At 53.2% G+C, this 20,857-nt stretch overlaps 9 protein-coding genes across 9 annotated transcripts; 2 read left to right on the top strand and 7 right to left on the bottom strand.

The window, feature by feature from the left end:
• Window positions 1-392: 392 nt before the first annotated feature.
• Window positions 393-2,851, top strand: BBBOND_0307410 (membrane protein, putative; the record flags this gene model as incomplete). The annotated part of the gene is made up of 6 exons (XM_012913569.1): window positions 393-602; window positions 640-747; window positions 782-1,160; window positions 1,198-1,454; window positions 1,490-1,738; window positions 1,775-2,851. The coding sequence occupies 6 exons, from the start codon at window positions 393-395 to the stop codon at window positions 2,849-2,851; spliced, it is 2,280 nt and encodes a 759-aa protein (XP_012769023.1).
• A 22-nt stretch (window positions 2,852-2,873) lies between these two features.
• BBBOND_0307400 (small GTP-binding protein, putative) lies at window positions 2,874-3,632 on the bottom strand (the record flags this gene model as incomplete). Its single annotated transcript, XM_012913568.1, has 1 exon — window positions 2,874-3,632. The coding sequence occupies one exon, from the start codon at window positions 3,630-3,632 to the stop codon at window positions 2,874-2,876; it is 759 nt and encodes a 252-aa protein (XP_012769022.1).
• A 541-nt stretch (window positions 3,633-4,173) lies between these two features.
• On the top strand, window positions 4,174-5,713 carry BBBOND_0307390 (hypothetical protein, conserved; the record flags this gene model as incomplete). Its single annotated transcript, XM_012913567.1, has 3 exons — window positions 4,174-4,425; window positions 4,615-5,125; window positions 5,166-5,713. 3 exons carry the CDS (start codon window positions 4,174-4,176, stop codon window positions 5,711-5,713), a joined length of 1,311 nt encoding a protein of 436 aa, XP_012769021.1.
• A 1,400-nt stretch (window positions 5,714-7,113) lies between these two features.
• BBBOND_0307380 (hypothetical protein) lies at window positions 7,114-7,416 on the bottom strand (the record flags this gene model as incomplete). The annotated part of the gene is made up of 1 exon (XM_012913566.1): window positions 7,114-7,416. The coding sequence occupies one exon, from the start codon at window positions 7,414-7,416 to the stop codon at window positions 7,114-7,116; it is 303 nt and encodes a 100-aa protein (XP_012769020.1).
• Window positions 7,417-8,251: 835 nt separating this feature from the next.
• Window positions 8,252-8,509, bottom strand: BBBOND_0307370 (hypothetical protein; the record flags this gene model as incomplete). Its single annotated transcript, XM_012913565.1, has 1 exon — window positions 8,252-8,509. The coding sequence occupies one exon, from the start codon at window positions 8,507-8,509 to the stop codon at window positions 8,252-8,254; it is 258 nt and encodes an 85-aa protein (XP_012769019.1).
• A 1,577-nt stretch (window positions 8,510-10,086) lies between these two features.
• BBBOND_0307360 (hypothetical protein) lies at window positions 10,087-11,472 on the bottom strand (the record flags this gene model as incomplete). The annotated part of the gene is made up of 1 exon (XM_012913564.1): window positions 10,087-11,472. One exon carries the CDS (start codon window positions 11,470-11,472, stop codon window positions 10,087-10,089), a length of 1,386 nt encoding a protein of 461 aa, XP_012769018.1.
• Window positions 11,473-13,073: 1,601 nt separating this feature from the next.
• Window positions 13,074-15,914, bottom strand: BBBOND_0307350 (hypothetical protein; the record flags this gene model as incomplete). Its single annotated transcript, XM_012913563.1, has 1 exon — window positions 13,074-15,914. The coding sequence occupies one exon, from the start codon at window positions 15,912-15,914 to the stop codon at window positions 13,074-13,076; it is 2,841 nt and encodes a 946-aa protein (XP_012769017.1).
• A 943-nt stretch (window positions 15,915-16,857) lies between these two features.
• On the bottom strand, window positions 16,858-19,149 carry BBBOND_0307340 (exonuclease family protein, putative; the record flags this gene model as incomplete). Its single annotated transcript, XM_012913562.1, has 8 exons — window positions 16,858-17,309; window positions 17,349-17,517; window positions 17,555-17,788; window positions 17,825-17,915; window positions 17,952-18,673; window positions 18,709-18,757; window positions 18,793-18,969; window positions 19,004-19,149. 8 exons carry the CDS (start codon window positions 19,147-19,149, stop codon window positions 16,858-16,860), a joined length of 2,040 nt encoding a protein of 679 aa, XP_012769016.1.
• A 56-nt stretch (window positions 19,150-19,205) lies between these two features.
• BBBOND_0307330 (Cyclin-like superfamily protein, putative) lies at window positions 19,206-20,513 on the bottom strand (the record flags this gene model as incomplete). Its single annotated transcript, XM_012913561.1, has 9 exons — window positions 19,206-19,249; window positions 19,308-19,368; window positions 19,403-19,607; window positions 19,643-19,758; window positions 19,796-19,899; window positions 19,936-20,033; window positions 20,075-20,148; window positions 20,184-20,305; window positions 20,375-20,513. 9 exons carry the CDS (start codon window positions 20,511-20,513, stop codon window positions 19,206-19,208), a joined length of 963 nt encoding a protein of 320 aa, XP_012769015.1.
• Between the last annotated feature and the right edge of the window lie 344 nt (window positions 20,514-20,857).

Genomic DNA, 20,857 nt, shown 5'->3' with positions numbered 1-20,857 from the left:
GACTCACGGACAGCTCAGCGTTACGCAATAGGCGTGCATACGCGGCTGCTTCCACAACCCGTCTATAAAGGCGCCCGTCGCGGCCAACACAACGTGTCGCAAACCTCGTTGTCACAGGCAACGCCCACGAAAACCGGCGACCGTTCGGTTGAAAGATACCACCGGCGTCTCCCCCTGACGTAATGCGGAGAGCTGCCGTGGCAACCGCGTCACTACACGTGCTAGACACATATCAGACAGCCGCAAAAGTCGCTACAAAACGAAATACGCGGTTAGCAGTTTATTTAAAATCCCTGGACCGCAACTGATTCGCCCGTTGCCGTCCCCGCATGGGCCCGCAATAGCTGTACGCCGACTCAACGAGACGCGCACCTGGCACCGCTCCCCGCAATATGACGCATGCCGTGCTGAACCGGTCCTACAAGTCGCCGCTGCGAGGAGCAGCATGCCTGCTGGCGCTGCTGATCGGGGCCGCGGTGCGGCCGGCGTCGGCCGTCATCATCAGCCCCGTGAGACAGTGCATCGACAAGGGCGGCCGCAGCGTCGCCGAAGGCGACTGCGAGTGGCGTTCGCACACCAACATCGACGTGAAGGGTGGAGAGGTGCGTGACAGTGTTGGCGCATGCGGACGCTTCGCAGGAAACAGCGAGCTACGTGCTCAGGCGCAAGGACAAGCCCAACAGCGGGCTCTACATACACATCCAAACGTCGTTAACCACTCTGTCGTACGAGCTGGAGTACATCATGGTTAGCGAGCGATTTGCGCGCACAAAAGTCGCAGGACGTGCCGTCCCAGTACCGGGAGCACAACCGCAGCGTGGACTACTCGGCGATGACGGGCGGCTGCAACAACTGCGATGCGCTTGAGCTGGAGATTTGCTCCAAGCCCGACGCCCTGCCGCCGAGCATACAGGAGAGCTTCAACAACAAGGCGTGCTGCGTGTGTGGTGTCAACGTCACGGACTACTCCCCCCGCGCCGACTTCTCCTGCACCGGCTTCGGGGCCGCCTTCATGCACGGCAAGTGCGTGTCCATGAGCTGCCTCGAGGTCGTCGGGCCGTGGTACTCCATTTTCAAGCCCGCCTACCCGCCGACCATACACCGGAGGGTGTTCGTCGACGTGTACGCCTTCGACGGAGACGCCGGCGTGGTGCCAGACGGTAAGTGCGGCTCGTGTCACGCGTCACATCCGCGCAGTTGCGAAGAATGGGTACTACACGAGCGACGACGCGGACGAAACGCGTTACCTCAAGGAAGCCGTCTACAAGGACAAGCACCTCAAGGCCACCCTCTCCGCCGAGAAGCAAGCGGTCAAGAACGAGGAGCTCGATGTCACGCTGACGATCATCACGCAGCAGTGGCTCGACGGTAACGCGCCGCAGAAGATGGACAAGTTCGTCGCCGTGCCTTCGTGGCCGGAGACCGACAAGACCGTGCAGGGGAGCTCGAGGAAGGTTGGTTGCAGGGTCGTGTCGGACATGGCGCGCAGTACAATTGCGACCAGGAGGGCCGGGACCCGCACGAATGCGAGCACGACGACGTCCGCTGCCGCATGGAGAAGTGCGCCCTGAACGTGCGCACCATCGAGTCGGACGCCATCGACACCACGGGCACGCAGTGCGACAAGATCGGCGTGTCGATGGGCACGTGGGGCAACGAGGGCAGGCTGTGCAACACCGCGCCGAACAGCTGCATCCAGAACCAGCTGGGCTGGTACCTCAGCGAGCGAAAGGAACGGGTAGGGTCAGGGCGCGAACGTCCTCACGGTGTTCAGGCGCTGCTGCCGAAGCTGTACGGCGTCCAGCCGATGCTGGCGCGAAGGGAGGTGCGCAAATCGAAGCAGGCGGCCGCCATGGAGGAGCCGGAGGACTTGGCCGAGGAATCCCGCAGCCCCACGGCCAAGAGCGCTTGGAGGGGCCCCGCGACTTACGGCGCTGAAGACGAAGGTGAGGAAGACGAAGACGAAGACGAAGACCAAGAACCCGACGAGTGGCACGACGACACCTACGTGCACGCCGTCGCGTACTCCATAGCGAAGGCGGACACGTCGCGAATCGAAATCAACACCTTCGACGCCACCGTCACCCAGATCATCGCGGAGGCGGTGGGGTTCATCGTGAGCGCCACCATGGACGGGCCGTGCAAGGTGGCGAGCCACGAGGCGTGCACGATGAAGATCGTGACCAAGAACGCCGGGAAGATACGCGCCAAGTTCAGCCACCGCATCCAGTGCTACGAGGCCGAGAAGCCTCACACGAGCCCCGCGGCCTCTTCGGAGGAGCAGAGCGTGCAGGTGGAGCCGAACAGCACGACGTCGTCGGTGGTGCCGATCAAGATCCTCTCCGGCGAGGGCTCGGACAAGCTGGAGTGCGAGGTGCAGTTGTACTCATCGACGGTCAGCCTGCTCGAAACGTTCGTGGTCAAGGCGTCGCTCGCCACGCCCACCATCACCGTGGGCCCGGACGTCCGCTCGTTCGACAAATTCACCGACACGTCCAAGGAGGACCACGCGCTGAAGATCGGTGCCATGCTGTCGGACAACATGTGCACCTGCAACGCGGGCGAGGTGGGCTGCTTCTTCCGCAATTTCGGAAAGTGCATGAGACACGCCTTCAACAAGTACTACACTTGGTTCGTGCTGGGCATCACGGGGCTCAGCTTCCTCGCGCTGCTGCCGGTGTTCATCCCGCTGGCGCGCGTGGTCTTCGGCAAGATCTCGGAGGGCCGCGCCCGCGCCAGGATCCGGCGTGAGGCCGCGCAGGAGATCGAGCGGATCCGGCGCGAGTTCCATCACGACGAGGAGAGGTACGGCCGGCCGGAGTTCAGGTCGCGCCATAGCGACGAGGTGTAGAGTACGGGGGAATGCAACATTATCACGCGCTGTCACAGCAGTTCAATTTTATCATACGCGAACTCGACTCGTTCACATTCAGCGCCCTCGAGGCCTTCGAAGCGGAGGGGTGCTCGAAGCGCTTGGGGTTGCGCAGGATCTCCTGGGCCAGCATCTCGAACACCGCCGAGATGTTCTGCCCGGTCTTGGCGCTGGTCTCGACGAAGAGCAGCGCCTGCTCCTGCGCGTAGGAGCGCGCGTTCTCCAGCGTGCGCGCGTGCTCCTCGTTGGCGCCCAGCAGGTCCACCTTGTTGGCCACCAGCACCACGATGGTCTCGTTGGAGTTCGCGACGCGCAGCTGGTTCACCCACGAAGCAGCATGCTGCAGACTCTGCGATGAGGAGACGTCCAGGATTACGATGGCGCACGCCGCGCCGCGGTAGTAGATGGGTGCGATACTCTTGAAGCGCTCCTGGCCCGCGGTGTCCCAGATGTCGAACTTCACGCTGACCTGCCCCGCCGGGGCATCGTCGGGCGAATACGATGAAGCGCCGGGCACGCCCCGCCCGGAGGCCTGGTCACGGCCCGGTTGCGATGCACGGTCGCGCGGCGCCGCGGCGCTGTCTGCGGCGCCTGCTGCAGCAGGCACGCTGCAGCGGACCGTGTGCGTGAAGAACGCCGCGCCGATGGTGGAGTTCGTGCTGTCCGAGAACTCGCCACGCGTCAGGCGCACGGCGAAGCTGGATTTGCCCACGGAGGCATCACCCAGCAGGACTGTCTTGTAGCTCTTCTTGGAACTCATGTTCTGCCGAGAAGTGTGTGGAAACCGACCGGGTAGAGCACGCAAACGCGCCACGCAAGCGGCTCTGGAGCCAACTGCGACTACGCTGCGTCTAATGGTAAGCCTGATGTGGCTTCGACGTTTCGCGCTCCTGCTCCGCTGACAACCACGTCCGCGGAGGCCCGCGACACGGGTACACACAGCCTATGCGGCAAACGGGGCTGAAGGAGCCAAATTCCGAAACCAAGTGCCAACTGCCGACGCTGTTCTGTAGGCTGGGGCGACGACGACTGAGGATAGGCGTTACGGAAGCGTTGCGCACCCAGCTCAGGGGGGCCCGCGCGAGAGACGGCGCATGACAACACAGGCACACATACACATATAGACCCACACGCAACCGAGCGAGCCGCGAAAGCTGCGGAATATATTAGCGAGCGAATGCCGGAAGGCGGCAGCAGCGCTTCCGTCACCGCCGCCGTGCCGCTGCCCCCCGGGGAGCGTGCATCGGTGCAGACACACCCATAGACACAGCATACCGCGGTCGAACGAGTGGCAAAAACAGATGCGGGTACCGAACGCGTCGCCCTGCGGCATTGTTACGAACTTTGAAACGCGATGCAGCGATCACTTCCACCCTAGCGTACTTGCCTACGTGCTGAGAAACAGAGCGGCGCATGTCGCGAGGAACTCCCGCGGAGCCCTGCCGCAGCGGCTGCGCGACGAGCTCTGGCAGATTGGAGCCTCGGCCGTCAGCGCCAGCAGCCACCTGGAGCCGCAAACAGCAGCGACGCTGCTGCTGTCGTTGGCCAAACTAGTAAGTGGTCCCTGCAAAATCCAATACTTGCATTCGGTCGTATTGAAGTGCTCATGCCGTGCTGGTTGTAGCTGTTGCGTGTTTTTGTGGCGTCATACGATGGGACTGCGTCTGGCATCGCATCACGCTAATCGCTGTTGACGGTGTATGCTTGTTTGCGGTGAAGCGAAGCATCACATGTCCTTGCAGAGTGTAACGCTTCCCGACACGATCAAGGCGCTGACTTCGGATTTCAAGTTTCAACGATCGCACCCAAAGGCGATAGCGCTGACGCTCAACGCCTTCGCACGCCACCCAAGGGCGTTACAATACGTTCCCGGGAGTTTCTGGGCTGGAGTCGCAGAAGCTGTCAAGCGTCTCGACGCGCAGTTCTCACCGCAGGATGCGGCGGGCTGCGCCCTCTCCATAACTGGGCTGCTGGCGGCCAACCGCTATCGCAGTGCCGATGCCACCGGTGCCTGCAACACCCCCAATGGCATCGATTTGATTGACCGCCAATCATCGCAGAAATTGAAGGCGACACAGGCCCAGGTGTTGTCGTATGCTGAGCGCATGATGCGCCAGCTTGACATGTTTGCCTTCCAAACCAGGGATCTATCATGCATCCTGCGGGCGGTCTACGCCTCCAAGGTCGAGGCGCCGTCACTCATCATCGCAACACTCAGTAGGCTTAAGGAGGCCATACCGACGTCTCTGAATGGTACGTGAAAGCTCGTTCTATGGTCGACATAGCACTACAGGTATCGACGACGCCATATACACGCTGGACCTGCTACCACCGCCGGACTTCGCCGCGGACACCGTCGAGAAACGGCGCGTCAAACGGGACGTTGCACGCGCCGAGAAGGCTTTCGTGGAGTGGGTGTTCGAATACCTCGAGGAACACCTGGATTGCCTCAAGGATCGTGAACTAGCACGGCTGGCCGCGGCGTGCAATAGGCTGAGGTCGTGGTCGAACGACCAATTTGCGATCAAATTCGCCCAAAGATGGCAAGAGACGCTCAGGAGCATGGAAGTGATGCCGGCGAAATACCTGGCTCACGGGGTGTGCTATTTCCTCAGGAGGTACGAGGCCTCGGTCACCAGGGAGCTCGCCAACAAAGGCACCGAGGAACAGCAGCGAATAGCGCAGGTGTCAGACCTATGTGCCCGTGTGGGTGAAATGTTGTACGACCATGCGGCGACGCATTACTCGCCAGAAGATCTCCGCCGAGTCGAGGAGTTGGTGCATGTGGCCGAGCAGTGCCGCGCAAAGCGCAAAAGTAGCCAGACTATTGCGCGCACATAGACCCTCCAAAAACGAATGCAGTTTAACGTGATGCAGCATTTCTATGAAGCGAATCGGCGACTGCGTAAACCTATGTGCTACTTTAAAGTGTAGTTCGTTCGCACAGTGATGCTTTCCGTGCATACACGAGAAAACGACGTATGAATGACAATTATTGCGATAGAACATGCCCAAGTGTCCCATTACTTTACAAGAGATCCTTGGACGGGAAGAAAGAGTAGGGATCGATGTCCATCTCCTCGGTGATATGAGTAATTTTCGGAGCGTCCAACTCTGACCTGGGAATGAATCTAAATTTCCTGCGACCCCAGATTTTATCTGAGATGCGGTCACGAACATTGTGTAGTGGCCATACACGAAACATGATCAAGCATGTTATTATGCTCACGATGACCACAACCCCGACTGCAACTGCAGCTATGCGTCCATAATATTTGAATCGGATAGGCCAACAGCATACACACATACAGCCAGATCTATCTCTATTACCCTCATCGTCTCCACAACCCGTACAAAAGTCGTCACATTTTTTTCCGTCTTCATACCTACACATACAAATCCGGTACCACGGGTCGCTCGTGCTAACCGAACGTGAGACGCTATAATGGTTTGTCATCTCGCATCTCACATTTTAGTTTTCTAGAAAGATACAACTGAGACACGCACACCTCTAGCGCGCCATCCGTCGGCTGTTTAAAAGGCATAAGTTATGGGTGCGCAACGCCAGCGTACCATGGGATTCCACTGTTACAATGTGCATTGATTGCGCACATTTCTAAAGTGGCGAATACAACATGATATGAAAGTGTGTGACAGCTGGAAAACAGTTCCAGCGTTAGCCATCCTAAGCCACTCCACCTTCCCACCTATGTGTGCCACGCTATGTGCGGACTACCGAGTGCCCATCTGGACCAAATTGCGGTGCTGCCATGGAAATGAGGGCCAGAATTTCGCGTATAAATGACCCGTGACTACGCAGGCTGTTGTAATTACGACAGATCGCATAACGGGGCGTGCCGCCCATGAGCACGAGTACACATTCTGCAAACACGCACCCAATCACTGACGCGGGATCCTATCACATATAACATGAGGTATCCACAGCACTGATGACGACGCCATATGACGCTATCCGAATGACCGACCACTCAGTCTAAAGAGTACACTTCATAAGTGTACGTCGAGGCCTTCCACATGCGATCCATCATGCAAAGCGGCAATTATGCAACATCCGTCTAAAGAATTATCTGCCGTTGCTATGAAGGCGGAGTGAGTAGCATTTCAATGCCAATGAGCTGAAGGCAGGATGAAGGGGACGTAGACGTCAACATATATTCAATCAACGTTGTGAAAGGGTATCTCCTTTGGCCTCACGGAGAAACGGTGGACGAAGTAGCCCATTACAGCGGGATTGCAGCGCCCATGTTTGATACGGTTGGCAGCCAGGGGTAGTAGATGTTGTTCGATCCGATGGCAGTGTAGGTGCTGGGCGGCTTGCGGAGCCTTATCTTCTTGGGGGCGTTTATGGGTTTCATTTTGACGTAAAACTCAACTTCCGGCGTCGAGTATTCTCCATGTTCGCTATATTTACGCTTCCTGGATTTCTCCACGGACCATGAGCGTTTGTTGGCCCGCACATGTAAGGCGATGGCGAAAAGGACAAAGAGGAGGACGCGAAAGATGGCGCCGACGCTTGCCTTCATCTTTGACACTGTATATCTGTAAAAACCAATCCCCACGCAATTAACAACGTTCCTGAAGCCCCCACAACTTTTAGACAGCCGACGATTTACAACGCCTATCTTCCTACATGTAGCATGCTGTCCACCCAGTGGTCGGCAACGGGAGGCCACGGCACCCGCAAACCGGAGATATCATGAAGCCTCGCGACCGGCGCATGTTACAGCCAATTAAGTTGTCAGTATTATTAAAATATAGAGGAAATCTAATTTGTAGGCTACAGGAACAAAGCCCAACTCCGACATCCCATGGCCTGAGTCACGTCAAGGGCGCGATGCTGAGCGGCGGGGGGAGGAGCTGCATTACGGCCTCACTACGTCAGTGATGACCACAATTTTACCGATGAAAGCCACGGTGACAATGCTATCTGGTAGTTGTAACTTCGTAGGATGTTCTGGCCTCACGGAGCACCTCGTCCATAAGCACGCGTAACCATATCGTTCAAGCGATCGTCTGCGCGCTAAGACATCCACTCAGCCGATTGATAAATGAATGCCTTGTTCGGCACGCAACTCGTTACTCGCTCATATGGAGAAACAGTCGCTCAACTTGGAGATCAACGCCGAAAGCGCAACGGCGCCGCCGCCTTGACACGCATCTGAGCGCATCAACCGCCCAAAAGGTTGTAAAGACGCATCCTACATTATGTGTTGGGTTGCTATTTATGCTGGCTAGGTGGGATTTCAGGGTGTAAGACGGAGACATGGACATATGGAACTTCGACGTGAATATATAATCAATGAATATAGTAAAAGGATGGCTCACTTGGCCAGAAGTATAACCGGACGGAGAAGCCCATTAGAAGGGGATGGCTGCACCCAGCTTGGCCAAGGTTGGCGCACCAGGGCAGTAGAAGTTGTCGTCGCAGACAGCGGACTGGGTCTTGCCGCGGTGACCGGAAGTGTACCTGAGTCCCTTGTAGGCACCAGACTTGCCAGAGGCGTGGTCACGGGCCTTGCCCAGAGCAAAGGAACGGCCTTTACCCTGCACATGAAGGACAACGGAAAGAAGGACGAAGAAGAGGGCGCGGAAAACAGTGGCAACGTTGATCTTCATCTTCAATACCGCGGATATGTCAAGGATAAATCCTGCGCAAAATAAACAACGAACCTCGAGGCTATACAACACCGGGCGACGATTTTAGACAGTGTGCTTAGCTAGACAAGTGGCATGCTCCCGACCTTGTGCTGGGGCGGACAACCCGCAACGCTGACAAAATTCGACGCCGCGCGATCATCGCATGTGTCAGCTGATTGAGTTGCAAGCTTTATGAAAATAACATTTTATGCAACTACGTAGGATGGAGAGACGCGGGCTATACTCCACTTTTCATGTAATTCGTGCCGCGCCATGGTAGCGTTACAAGCTGTACAGGGTACTCAGCGGCGGTAATACCGTGTCATTTATTACCGCAATGTATGCGATGAATGCCACCGGACTACGAAATACGTGAGTCATCACGTCGGACCGTGTCCCGGCATAATGGAGCGTGTCGCCCGTCGTGACGACTCTACACATCGTCTTGGGGCGCATCCAGTTGACAGCAGTATACTTACACGGCCGTTATACAAGCCAATACGTCAGCTGATGCAGCCTGTTTTGTATGGTGACTTGGATGGCCGACCATTCATTTCCGCCTTAGGCAGTAGTCGTCGCATAACAGCGTTGACACTCAGAATGCACCTAGAATTGCACTCACTAAGCAAATATGACGCATCGTTCGCGATTTACAGTTACTGGAGCTCTCAATCGAGTTCTCTCATAGTACTGCTGCCATGGCGGCGGTTCGCTTATTTTGACTGAGGTCATGGAACTGCATAAGCCCCAATAACACACCTAATCATGCAACCACTGATTATAATCACGGCATTACACAAAGAAATGTCTACTGCGATAGTTATTATGTGGTGTCAATTAACTCAGACGGATCGTCATCAAAGTGGTCGACGTAGAGTGAATGTATTTTCCGGCCTTTAGTAAGGCCTTGACATCGATGCAGTGGAAGGCCTTGGAGCGGATAAGGTGCGAACGGACGTACAAGCCGTCTCGCCTGTGGAACGCGCCCTTGTAGCATACGATAAGGAGATAGAGTTCTGTATGCTGAGGCGTGACGCCTCTGACGCTTGGAATGCCTCTGCCGGCGCTTCATGAAGCATGGCAGTTATACGATTCATCAAAACCTACAGCCGTATGATCCACCTCATAAACAGCAGCTCCATGCTGTACCGTCTAGGCAGAATGCGTTAATGTAAGTCAAGAGGCAACTACGATAAAGATTGAGCCTATAAGTGCTACGTGCTGAGATTAATTCGCCTTACACAAATACAGGCTGCATTTCTGTGGCTATCAAGCTACAAATCCAGTACCAAGCTGCACTCACCCGAGCTGCAAAGCAGTAGGTAGCATGATATTTAAGGTGAAGCTATACATACAACATTTGGTATGGCAAGATGAATGCATTCGACATCGTAACGACCAGGCGACAAATTGCGCTATGAAATAGATCATGTATAATTTAAGGACTCTTCCATAATTCTATGAGCACTATTGTGCATTAAAAGTTAATACATAAATGTGGCCATAACCAGAATTTTAAATTACAAATGACTGGTGAGTAGTCGTAAGACTGCCACTCACTGCTCAGCGGATTCCTGCTGTTTCTTCTGCTTTTTCTGACGGGCTTTCTTGGAAACCTTCTTGGCAGCTTTCTTGGCGGCCTTTACAGACCTTGCCACTTTAGCAGCCTTCGCAACCTTCATAGGCTGTTCAACCTCATCGACTTCAGGCTTCACAGGCTCTACGGATGGTTCAGCCTCAGGGACAACAGGCTCTTCACCGGCGGGTTCCACAGATGGCTCAGCTTCAGGGATAACAGACTGCTCACCCTCACCTTCAAAGGTTGGCTCAGCTTCAGGGATCACGGACTGTTCGCCCTCACCTTCAAAGGTTGGCTCAGCTTCAGGGATGACAGACTGCTCACCCTCACCTTCAACGGACGGTTCGGCCTCGGGGATCAAAGATTGCTCACCCTCACCGTCAAAGGATGGTTCAGCCTCGGGAATAACAGACTGTTCGCCTTCGCCGTCAAAGGATGGCTCAGCCTCAGGGATCATGGACTGCTCACCTTCACCGTCTACAGATGGCTCGGCTTCAGGGATCAAGGACTGCTCGCCTTCACCTTCAACGGATGGCTCGGCTTCAGGGATTACAGGTTCTACAGGCTGTTTCTCTCCCACAGCACCTATTTTACCAGATCCATAGAAAGCCCAGAAGCCAGAAAGATTGTAGAAAGTTTCTAACATGTCTATCGTCACATTTTCCAGTGCCTCTGAAACGTATGAAGCGCTCATTTTGTCCCGGCACTCTGGATGTTTGAAACCCAGGGAGCGCAATACAGTCACCAAAATGTTTTTATTCTTACTCTTAGGCACCCAACTAAAGCTTTGACCATGGCTCGCCTTCCACATAGAACGTAGTCCTGCGTACAACATAGGCGCAATACCCACGAGGACGACTGCGCAGTCTTCCGGCTTTTGCGAGCATGATGCCTCCCACGTTGCTTCAGAACTGTACGCAGATTTGTATTGTTCTGGGGTTTTGACCTTTTTCAGCAACCTTTCATAACCATTCACGGCAATGCCCAATTTGCCTGCAATGGTCTTAGCACTGACATGCTTGCTTTTTATAACGTTCTTATAATCGCATTCGTCGGCACCACCAAAGGCCTTTGTGAACCAACCAGGATTTTTATTGATACGTTTGTTATACTTCTCTAGAATCCGGTTTACTGGCCAAACGTTCTTTAAACCCGGCTGCTCAAGGAACCCCTTAACAATGCTTTGAACGTTCTGAAGAGCTGGCACCTCAGTGTGTCCAACAGGTTTGTCTACGAGAAAATTGTAAACTGCCTCACCCATGGCAGCAATGTTGCTTTCAGCATCAGTGCCCTTCAAGGCTATCAGCCAGTCAATACCCTCTCTAAAATCCCGTGGGACGTCAGTCAACGAATTGTACACCATTTTGAAAAACCTCGTTGACTTTGACAAGTTTTGTAAAGAGTTTAAAATCTCGTATATTGACAACCCGTGTGTTTAAACGACTGACTTGGTGGCGGATCAGCACAGCGAAAGTCTCGTTGCCTTCCGATGTGTTCGTGTCTAAATGAGGCACGCAAAGCTGTCTATGAGACAAACAGACAGACGTTGATGGCGCTATGGCAACAATGTCGGCTCATCGCAAGCAGATCTACACAGTTAATTTTACATGCAGCACGCATGTCATTGTAGTATACAAGTTAGAAGCATTAATGAGATATAATGGCCCCCTTTCTGTTTGAATTGCTGTATTGATGCGTCAAAAGCTGCAATTGTAAAATGGGTTGCGATTAATGCAAGTCTGGGTGATTACTTCCAGTCATGCATCAGCTGACGTTGCATTGGGGGCTGACTTTGCCAGTGCATTCCATAGTCAATTTGGCGTTACATCTTCATATTGGGAGCGTCAAATGTACTAATGCTGTTGAGCAATTTCCAAAGTTCTGACAAGAAAAAGTATGATCGATCACCTTAGCAACCCCAGTCTCAACCAGGTAGCGATTAGACATAGGTGGAATTTCATATCCCTGCGATAATCTCCGTACGACGTAATGATGTTTGTCATCATTACATCTGTGTAAAAGCGTAAAAGGTCGACAGACCTGCCTCTGGTGTCATGGTTATTCATTCCCCCCTGATATGGGCGTTGTCATCGGTGAATGACATATTGCGTCAGTTGACTAACAAACTCTTTCAACATAAACATATCAATCATTTATCTGTATATTCCTTGAGCAGTTTCTCTGTACACAATTACTGCAGAATTCGGATGAAGTCTTCACATTGAAACCTCAATGGGTTGCTACCCATTGAGCTGAAGTTTTTCTAACGCAATTCACTGACTTTCGCAAATTTTACCACTTCCCAAACCTTAATCACCTAAGTGAGACTTGACACGCAATTGTGCATCACTTACTTGTTTTCTCTCACACGTCCCATACAGCTGTGGTCTGTGACTGAGCATAGTGTCACCTAGAGAAGTAATTCGCAATTGCCAGCATGATTAGATGCACTTTTGTAAATCATCCGATGTGGCGCGAAACGCAGATAAAGGTAGCAGAGAAAGTATTTCCCGTTTCCATTTTAAGCGATGGTCCGACTAAAGCCACTGGCGCCGTAGAGACTCATCCACTCTAGCGGGTACGCCTAAGTTCACTGACATATATCATGTAGTGTTCGTTGTTGCATATTACGGGCATTGTCAAGGTGTCAAAATGTGGGCAGCGATACCAACCTCTAAGTTGCATCTTTCCCACGCCTGCGATAGACAGTGCCCAACAATGGTGAGGTGACAAGTAATTCCACAGTACGGTCTTCACCGGGTCCACGGCCGTTCACAATACTTATACAGATCTATGATAATGCTCAAGTACGTCACACAACCGAGAAATGCAATGATCACATTTCATTTGAAAGCGGTCTGGCCACGGTGACAGACAAACTAGCGGAATGATCAACACTAACTATGACAATTAAAGCGCGTATTTTCCCACCGCGCTACCAAATGTGACGTGCTCATTACCTGCCTAATAGTTCTCAATCTGGATGGTAGAGAGAACGACACCCTTAACGGTGACGCAGCGGCATTCAAGTAGCGGCGTGTGGCACAGTGTCTCCCCGGTCTCCATGAGTGCACTGAATGAATGCAGAGTGACAAAATGGCTGGAACGTGACGCTAACAAAGTTTTGCTGATGTCGCTGAGGTTCTTCACTTCACCCTCCACTAACACTTGGTTGAAGCAGTCAGGTGGGTCGAGTACGTACGGCGCTGGGCAGTAGAAGGCCGCTTCCTTGGCAGCATGAATATCAATTTTGCAACCGAAGTTGGACTTTCCGTGAGCGTCGTAGCGCTTGGGTGTCTCAGGTTTGAACAGCTCATCTGATTCGTACGTAACTCCGCAGCCTTGCATGTAGGGGTCCGTTGTCTCGACGTTCACCTCAATGGCGTGCCAAGTGTATCGTTGCGAAGTTGCTGTACTCTGGGGGATGCTAGGCGAATATATACCAGTATCTAATAGACCGAAATCCGACCGGTCAAGCTGCTTACCGCAAATGAACGTCATGGGTACCTGATGTTTAAGAACTGGATCCTTAGATATTATGATAGCACCTCGATTAGACGTTATTCTAAGATTATAATACGTAGGCTTGGATACAGTGGGTAGCACTTCAAATCCACCTTCAGTGCCGGCAATCACGTCCTTGTATCGTGTAACTACAAGTTTCGGTCCACCTGGCGTTTGTTTGACTGCATAATATTTAAATGCAGGTAACGTCGGTAACCACGCTGGTCTCACTTTGCAATTATCCTCATCGTCGCACAATCCCTCATCAAGTTTACAACTTAAAAACAAAGTTGTTCCCACTTCTAGTTTAATGGACCTTTCGGGTTTGTAGTTTAACGTCATCGATATAGGTGATGTAGACCATTCACCTGCTAATCTGAACTCGTCCCACGGTAATATTAACGTAGGGAGCAGTGGTATAGACGCATCCTCGCGACGTAAGGTGTATGTATATCTATCTTGAAGGTTGTATTCCAAAATCAGCCTGGACTTTTCATAACCAAGCTTGTCAACACAGCTACATGCATAACTGAGGGCGCTGCGGTCGTTCGGATCAAAGTCAAATACCTGGAATCCTGGAATGTTGTGCGATACCCTACTCCGCACAGACCTATTAAATGGCATAATAGTGTTGGAGTAGAGATCGTATCCCGAGAACTCACAGTTGTTTGGCAACAGCTCCTCATCTGGAGCGCAGCGAATGCCGGCATGGCTATCGTCAATACGAATATATAACCAGCATACGTGTATATCCCCTATTCCATTTCCCATCGATTTGGTTAAACAATACCTAACGTTCCTCTTTGAATCGAAAACGCGTTCCGCCCCGCTGTCGCAACCGATCATCTTGTACGGATGGGTAAACGCAAATGAAATATTGCCGATGGCGCGTATCCGCTCAAAGACATTCTCGTTTCTGGATATAGACGTCCAATGGTAGAAGAACGAATTCAATCCCCCCTTTAATGCGAAGGGCTTGCCTACGTTGTACTTGAGCTTAATCTCGCCACGGGACATTTGGGACACATCAAGCTCAAGGGCATCGCCAACAACAGCTTTGTGGTAGGCTATTTCGTCGTAAACATTGATGCCGTACGGCGTGCTCAATTGCCTCAGCATGGTAAGGTCTTTCGGCCAGAATCCATTTTTGTGTTCATACGTGGGCGGCAGCTGTGAGAATGGAGGAGTCGAAACGTCCTCGTCGAAATCGTCGTCGCCAGATTCCGAGTCCACATCGCCTCCTGGGAACCGTATTGTCAAGGTGCTGCCTGGATGGAGCACAACCGAGCACCAATTGCCATGCATTGGCCCAAAACGGTTGCGGTTTACAACATCGGCAATGTCACAGACGTACTCGCTTTTCGATCGGATCTCTATTCTGGCCTTCACCTCACCGGTTTCTGAATCAACGCAGCGGCATTGACCATCGATGGGTGGTAAGGCCAATCCATTGAAATATTTTGCTACTACCCAGGGTTTGTTGTTATTAAAATCCAGATGCGAGTGCGGTTCAGGAGCAGCCACAACTTCTCCCTCATGGTCGATGAGTGATCTCATGCAGTCAGCAGGTTCCAAACGACCTTCGCAAACGAATCCGATAGGTGATTGTGACATAGGATCCACTACGCATGAACGAACACCGGTGATAGGGTCGACAGTGACCTCGCTGTCCAAAGAAAATAGTGGTGAGGGACGAGTGCCACAACCTTGAAGCGGCAGATGAATGTGCCCTCTGTACAAGAAAAACACACCCAGGCCCTTTCCTATCTTTGCTATTTCTTGAACTAATAGACTGGCTGAATTCCAAGGAAGAGCTTGCATGCGATCAAAGTCTTTGAGGCGGTAAAGATGACGTTGCAGCGCCTCGCTCAAAACCAAATCCTTCGGGCCGCAGATGAACATCAAACGGCGCTCCGTAATTGCGAACACTGCTTGAGCTGGTAAGGTGAGTTTCAATGTTGTTTGTTCCATGTTGGATTCCAGCTCTGCGAGTTTATGGCTCCATTCATTGCGCACTACTTCGGAGAGTGGGACTGAGCGAAATTTGCCATTCCTATTGACGAATGTATTGATATTAGCCCGTTCATCCGAGGTTCGTTGAGGATGTATGACATACTCCGTTTCGTTGACCCGGCGTGGGCATAACAAAGCCAAGGACGAGTCGTCATCAACATCCATCTTACACATTGCAAGAGCATTCCTAGTGAGTAGGTCATCTTGCTTCACGAAATCACATCTAAATGCAATGACACAGCCAATCGAATGCGCCAATAGAGCGCCTAATACCAATAGAGTTCTCATTATGCTAAGGTAGGCCACGACTAAATTTCGCTTCCTACGATCAATGAAAACAACAACGGACAAAAATGGATGTACACCAACGTAGACGTATTGTATGTGTGAAATAAAAATAATTCCACACCTCCTACTTGTTTACGATTGGAAGTGGCAACCACGCTTCTGTAGGAGCAACTTGGCGGCAGCACCGATGAATTTTCCTTGACAGACTTCGGCACAATCATTAAAAAGAGATGTATCGTGCAGTAGAGACTCCAATTTCATAAATGCTGCCAAAAAATTTGCAGAGCGGTATAACAAAAACTTGGACATTGAGCCATTCACACTACGCCTATCAAGGATCTCCCTCGCAGCAAGTCACCGAACACCAGCGAATAGACATATTAACTGTGCACCGCCGAGACAGTACCTCCACATTGTGCAGACCAGTATTACCAGCCAATACATGTTGGTGGATACGGCCACATCGATGACGTATCTGTTGGAAATGAATGCAGAACGCCCAATCAACAAAGTTGAAAGTAACAACCTATCTTTCTATTTAGAATGATATTGCGGCGCTGTTTCATAGGCGTAGGCTGGATGCGTCGGGGTGCGTGGATATGACAATCCAACGGGTGGTCATCCTGCAAACAAAAAATAACGGAGGGACGTGAAACTTACGTCACGACTTCGGACACCAACTCCCACAGAATAGCACGTGAGCTACCATTTTGAACGCGGGGATTCCCGTTGTTCGAGAACAGGCGATGCTTGGTGTGTAGTCTTTTGTCTATTAGACATCGGTTCATAGTTGACACGACTTGAGGCCCCGTCCGTTCGTCACCTAAAAATGGAGAAATAGAAAGCAACCAAACACTTTGCAAATCACAGAACACAGCTACACTGAAATCCGATAATTATTTCGCTTATCGCTTATCACAATTAAACTGCATCCGAGTTGCGATCATTGGGATGTAGGCTTGCGCTTATTCGAGCTCTTCTTTGTCAGAAATATCGCCCAGTTGAGGTGTCGGTCACGTATTGCCATCTCATGCTCGCGTTTCAGAGTCGCCACGGTGACTATTTGGGTGCGCCTGGAGAACTTCTCGACAGGTTCAGGCGCATCTGCCATCTCCCCCATGTTGGCGTGATTTGGAGCTGGTTCTCCGTTCCCCAACGCATAAAGCCGCCACAAGAAACGCGACAACTTTGACATACGCCCAGGTGTTTTGGCATGCAGCGATTGAGAGAGGACGTCCACCTTCGCCGTGTCACCGCTCAGGTTTGACATCATCATGACGTCATCGCGATCCAGACATGCAACGACGCGATCAGTCAGCGCGGAGAGGCGGGTCATGTACTCGCATACCGATTTAGGGTTGGCTCGTTTGGTCAAAGATGCAGCCTCCTCGTTCTCTGAGTCCGTTGCGGTTTTTGTTTACACGATGGACTTACTGGGCGACTCGAACATTTTGCGTAGGCACATCTTCTGGAAATCCCGCAAAACCAAGAAGTAGTAACACGCAGAGTCCACGCCCCTATTGCTACGTAGCAACTCCACCAGGCGGTCGACGGACGAGCCATCATCGGAGGTTTGCTCCAATGTAATTCCACTGTCCAACTGCTGCGACCAGCTTACACGGCACTTGTGCCAGACTCACGTGTTTGTAATGATCCGCCATGGGATCAATGAGATGCACCACCGGCGAAGGGAATTGTTCCTCCGGGCGCGATAAAAGGGAGAACGCCTCTTGGCCAAGAATGCCGATGTTCCTGGTGGAAGGGGGCTCCAGGTCTAGGACCCCCGCCATCGCCAGGTACATAGAGGTGGCCGCGTCGACGTAGGAGTCGTGACCGGCATCGCGTAATAGGTCCAATTTCAGATGAGTCTCAGCCTGCAAAGCATTCCTTAATCAAAACCCGCAACCCACCAGTGCTTTCAGGGAAGGCTTGTTTCTGCGGTTCTGGATGGCGTACATCAGCGCAGTGTCTATCACGCGCCCATGGCCGACTTCGCACGCGCTGCACTATATACATTTACTGTATACGATCGCCAACCTCAGGTCGTGATGCAGAGAGTGGCCGACCAGTACGGTCTCGCAGTCCACCATGCGGTAGAGGGCGGCCTGGACGTCGGACAGCGTGATGGTCACCCCTGCTAAACCTTGCTCCGTTATACCCGAGTACTGGGTGCGATAGTTCGTCACGGTGCAGGAAGGCTGCACCAGTGCGTCGAAGACGACACGGAGCAGGCTATCGATCACGGTGATGCGAGCCAGCTCTGTCCCCTTCGTCGTGGACACCATCTCGCAGTCCAAGGCAAACGTTTTTGGGAACAAACCATCATTGCGCAGTTGATACGCGATAGATGCGTAACGACGCAGCAGTTCGTCGCTAAATTTGAACTCTGGGGTGCCCACGGAATCGTCGTCGACCGATGTTTCTCCGCTTGACGAGGCCGATTCCGGAGCCAATTCGGCAGTGAACGGCGTGGCTCGGTACCTATTTACGGCCGCCACTAGCTGATCCTGGTTTCTGCAAAGTCGGCGCGGTGTCAACACGTTGGACTCCAGCACCGACAACAGTTGGTCCTCCGATATGTCGGCTTCCATTTTGTTAACAAATTCTGCCGGATGGCAGTCCAAATCTTCGAATTGCTCATTTTCAGCGTGCCCTGGGTTGTAAGCGTTGTGGTACATTTCTGGAGTGAGGCAAAACTGCGCTATGCGATGCGATTCGTCGGGCCGTATCTGCTTCTTCACCTCCATGAACAAAAACTTCTGCAACATTTGGCCGCCACAATAACCCAGCTAACCTTCATTATGTCACATTCACCCTCCGAAATGTGGCATGCCGGCGATTTGCTGCTGACCATGAGTGCAAAGCTTCGTGGACCAACATTCGGTATAGGGTACCGCTTTCCGTGGAGCGCTGCACCACCTTCAGGGCGTCGAGGTCGTTCATCAGGTAATCCGAGTCCAGATACGGCACTGCTATGAACACGTTGCTATGGGAGTGCACGCGGCCATTGCGCAGGTTGAGCGGGCACTTCGTTTTCGCGTTCACGGACATGAGCCTGGGAGGGATGACACAGCGCAGGAAAAGCCTACCAAGTGACGAACCGCTGCAGCTGAATCCAATCTATGGGCGCGCTGCGGTGTTGCAGCACCGGCTCCAGTGTGTAGCTGTGGCCGTCCGCGACGCTCAGCGAGCAGTCCCGCTGCCGCGCCTCGGCACGTTCGCTGTTGGAGGCCATGACTAATCACCAAACCATGTTATATGCACTAAAGTTACTAATGCGATTCGACATAATTATATGGTGCTGTAAAGCGGCAGATACTGGTCCAGTATGTTCCCTGTGGATCATGGCAGAGCGAAAACCGCTGCACAGGGCAGCTGCACACGTTCACTTACCGGCCTTCTGCTCCTCCGCGTCCATGGACGCCCGCAGCTCCATGTGGCGTGCGAAGCGATCCTGCAAATGTCGGTAACGCCCGCCAGACACCTACGTTTATGCTCTGGAGCGTCTCGGTCAGCACGGCCAGGCGTGACTCGTCGCCGTGGAGCATCTTCTTGGCCAAGAACCTGACACCGCGTCCATGTGTGCAGCGTGGGACCCACTTGCTAACTGAGAGGAGCGAACCCATGCGCTTCTTGCAGTGCCGCGCGAAATTCGCGACCGCCAGCTGGGTCGGGGTGTGGAGGAAGATGAACCTGGCGGCCGTGAAAACGCGGAAGCTGAAACCCACTCCGGGTCCTCGTGCATGTACAGCGCATCCTTCTCTGCGTCACTGCAGACTGAGAGTATCATCCCCAGGTGCTCGCCCAGAATCTCGTCGTCGATGCCCAGGCTCTCTTTGAGGTACTGCGGACGGTGGCTCCGGTCGCACCAAACCACCAACCTCCATGCATCGCATGCGAATTGTGTGCATAGAGTCCGACGTGTGCAACACCAGAAAGTTGAACTCCAGCGCGTCGCAAACCGTCGCCTCCAGTGCGAACACACCTGCCAACACTTTGGGGCGGCGCCTCTGAAACGCACCAGCGATGTCCAGCCCCTCGACTGACCCCAGCAGCTTGTCCACGTAGTAGTTGCGCCACATGTCCTCGAGCTTGATCGCCAGCGTTATACAGGTGAACCTGAAATCGCGCACATGCGCACTCGGCCACCTCCGACCTACATGATCAGCCGAGGGTCGTATTCCAGCATCGACCGCCGCAGGTAGAAACGGTTGAAAAACGTCAGTGCCGTCTCCTGCGCCACTTGTGCAAACTGCAGCTGCCGCCTACCTTAACCGAGTCCTTCAGGTGGTTGGCGGCCATGAACCGCGACAGCTGGAACGCGTAGAAACGCACCAACCAAAGCTCATCTTCCAGCGTTGGCAACTCCGCCTCCTTGTGCTCCTCGCGACCTACGATCACAATTTGCTTGGCTCAACAGGAAGCTCACGGATAAGCTTGCATTGCACATCAGTACTAACCTTTTACCCTCGCCAGAGCGGCCGTAAACGCCCGCTGCTGCTGCTCCTGCAGGCTCGACGCCGACGGCAGCAGCCAACGGCTGAAGTGTGTGCTCTTCTGCGGCCACACAACAGCGTCCTTCGCCTCGGAGTCGGCCATTGGCGCTCCGGCACGGGCCGCCGCGGAGATGTGTAAGACAGGCGCCGGGCTGTTTCGTCTACTGCAGAGTCCAAAGCCACCTTTGGAACGGCATCGTGACCCACTATCTGGGTGGAATCCGACTGCTTGCCCGTAGGCTGCCCGAGCTTGCGACGGAGGCGACGTGTCTAAGGTGTGGGGAAGGGTGCGACCGGAAGAGGAGCCTAACGGCCTCTTTTCGCCGACGAACCCATCACGTACGTCAACACGTACAAAAAAGCGCCCGTTAAGTGCCTGTAGACACTACGGACAACAGCAGCCTAACCCCGCATCTGCGAGTAAACGCGAGGCACATCAACACTAAA

This window comes from Babesia bigemina, assembly GCF_000981445.1.
Source record: "Babesia bigemina genome assembly Bbig001, chromosome : III".
Classification (NCBI taxonomy): domain Eukaryota; phylum Apicomplexa; class Aconoidasida; order Piroplasmida; family Babesiidae; genus Babesia; species Babesia bigemina.
Note: the sequence above shows the minus strand (reverse complement) of the source record. Positions and strands in the feature narration are given on the sequence as shown.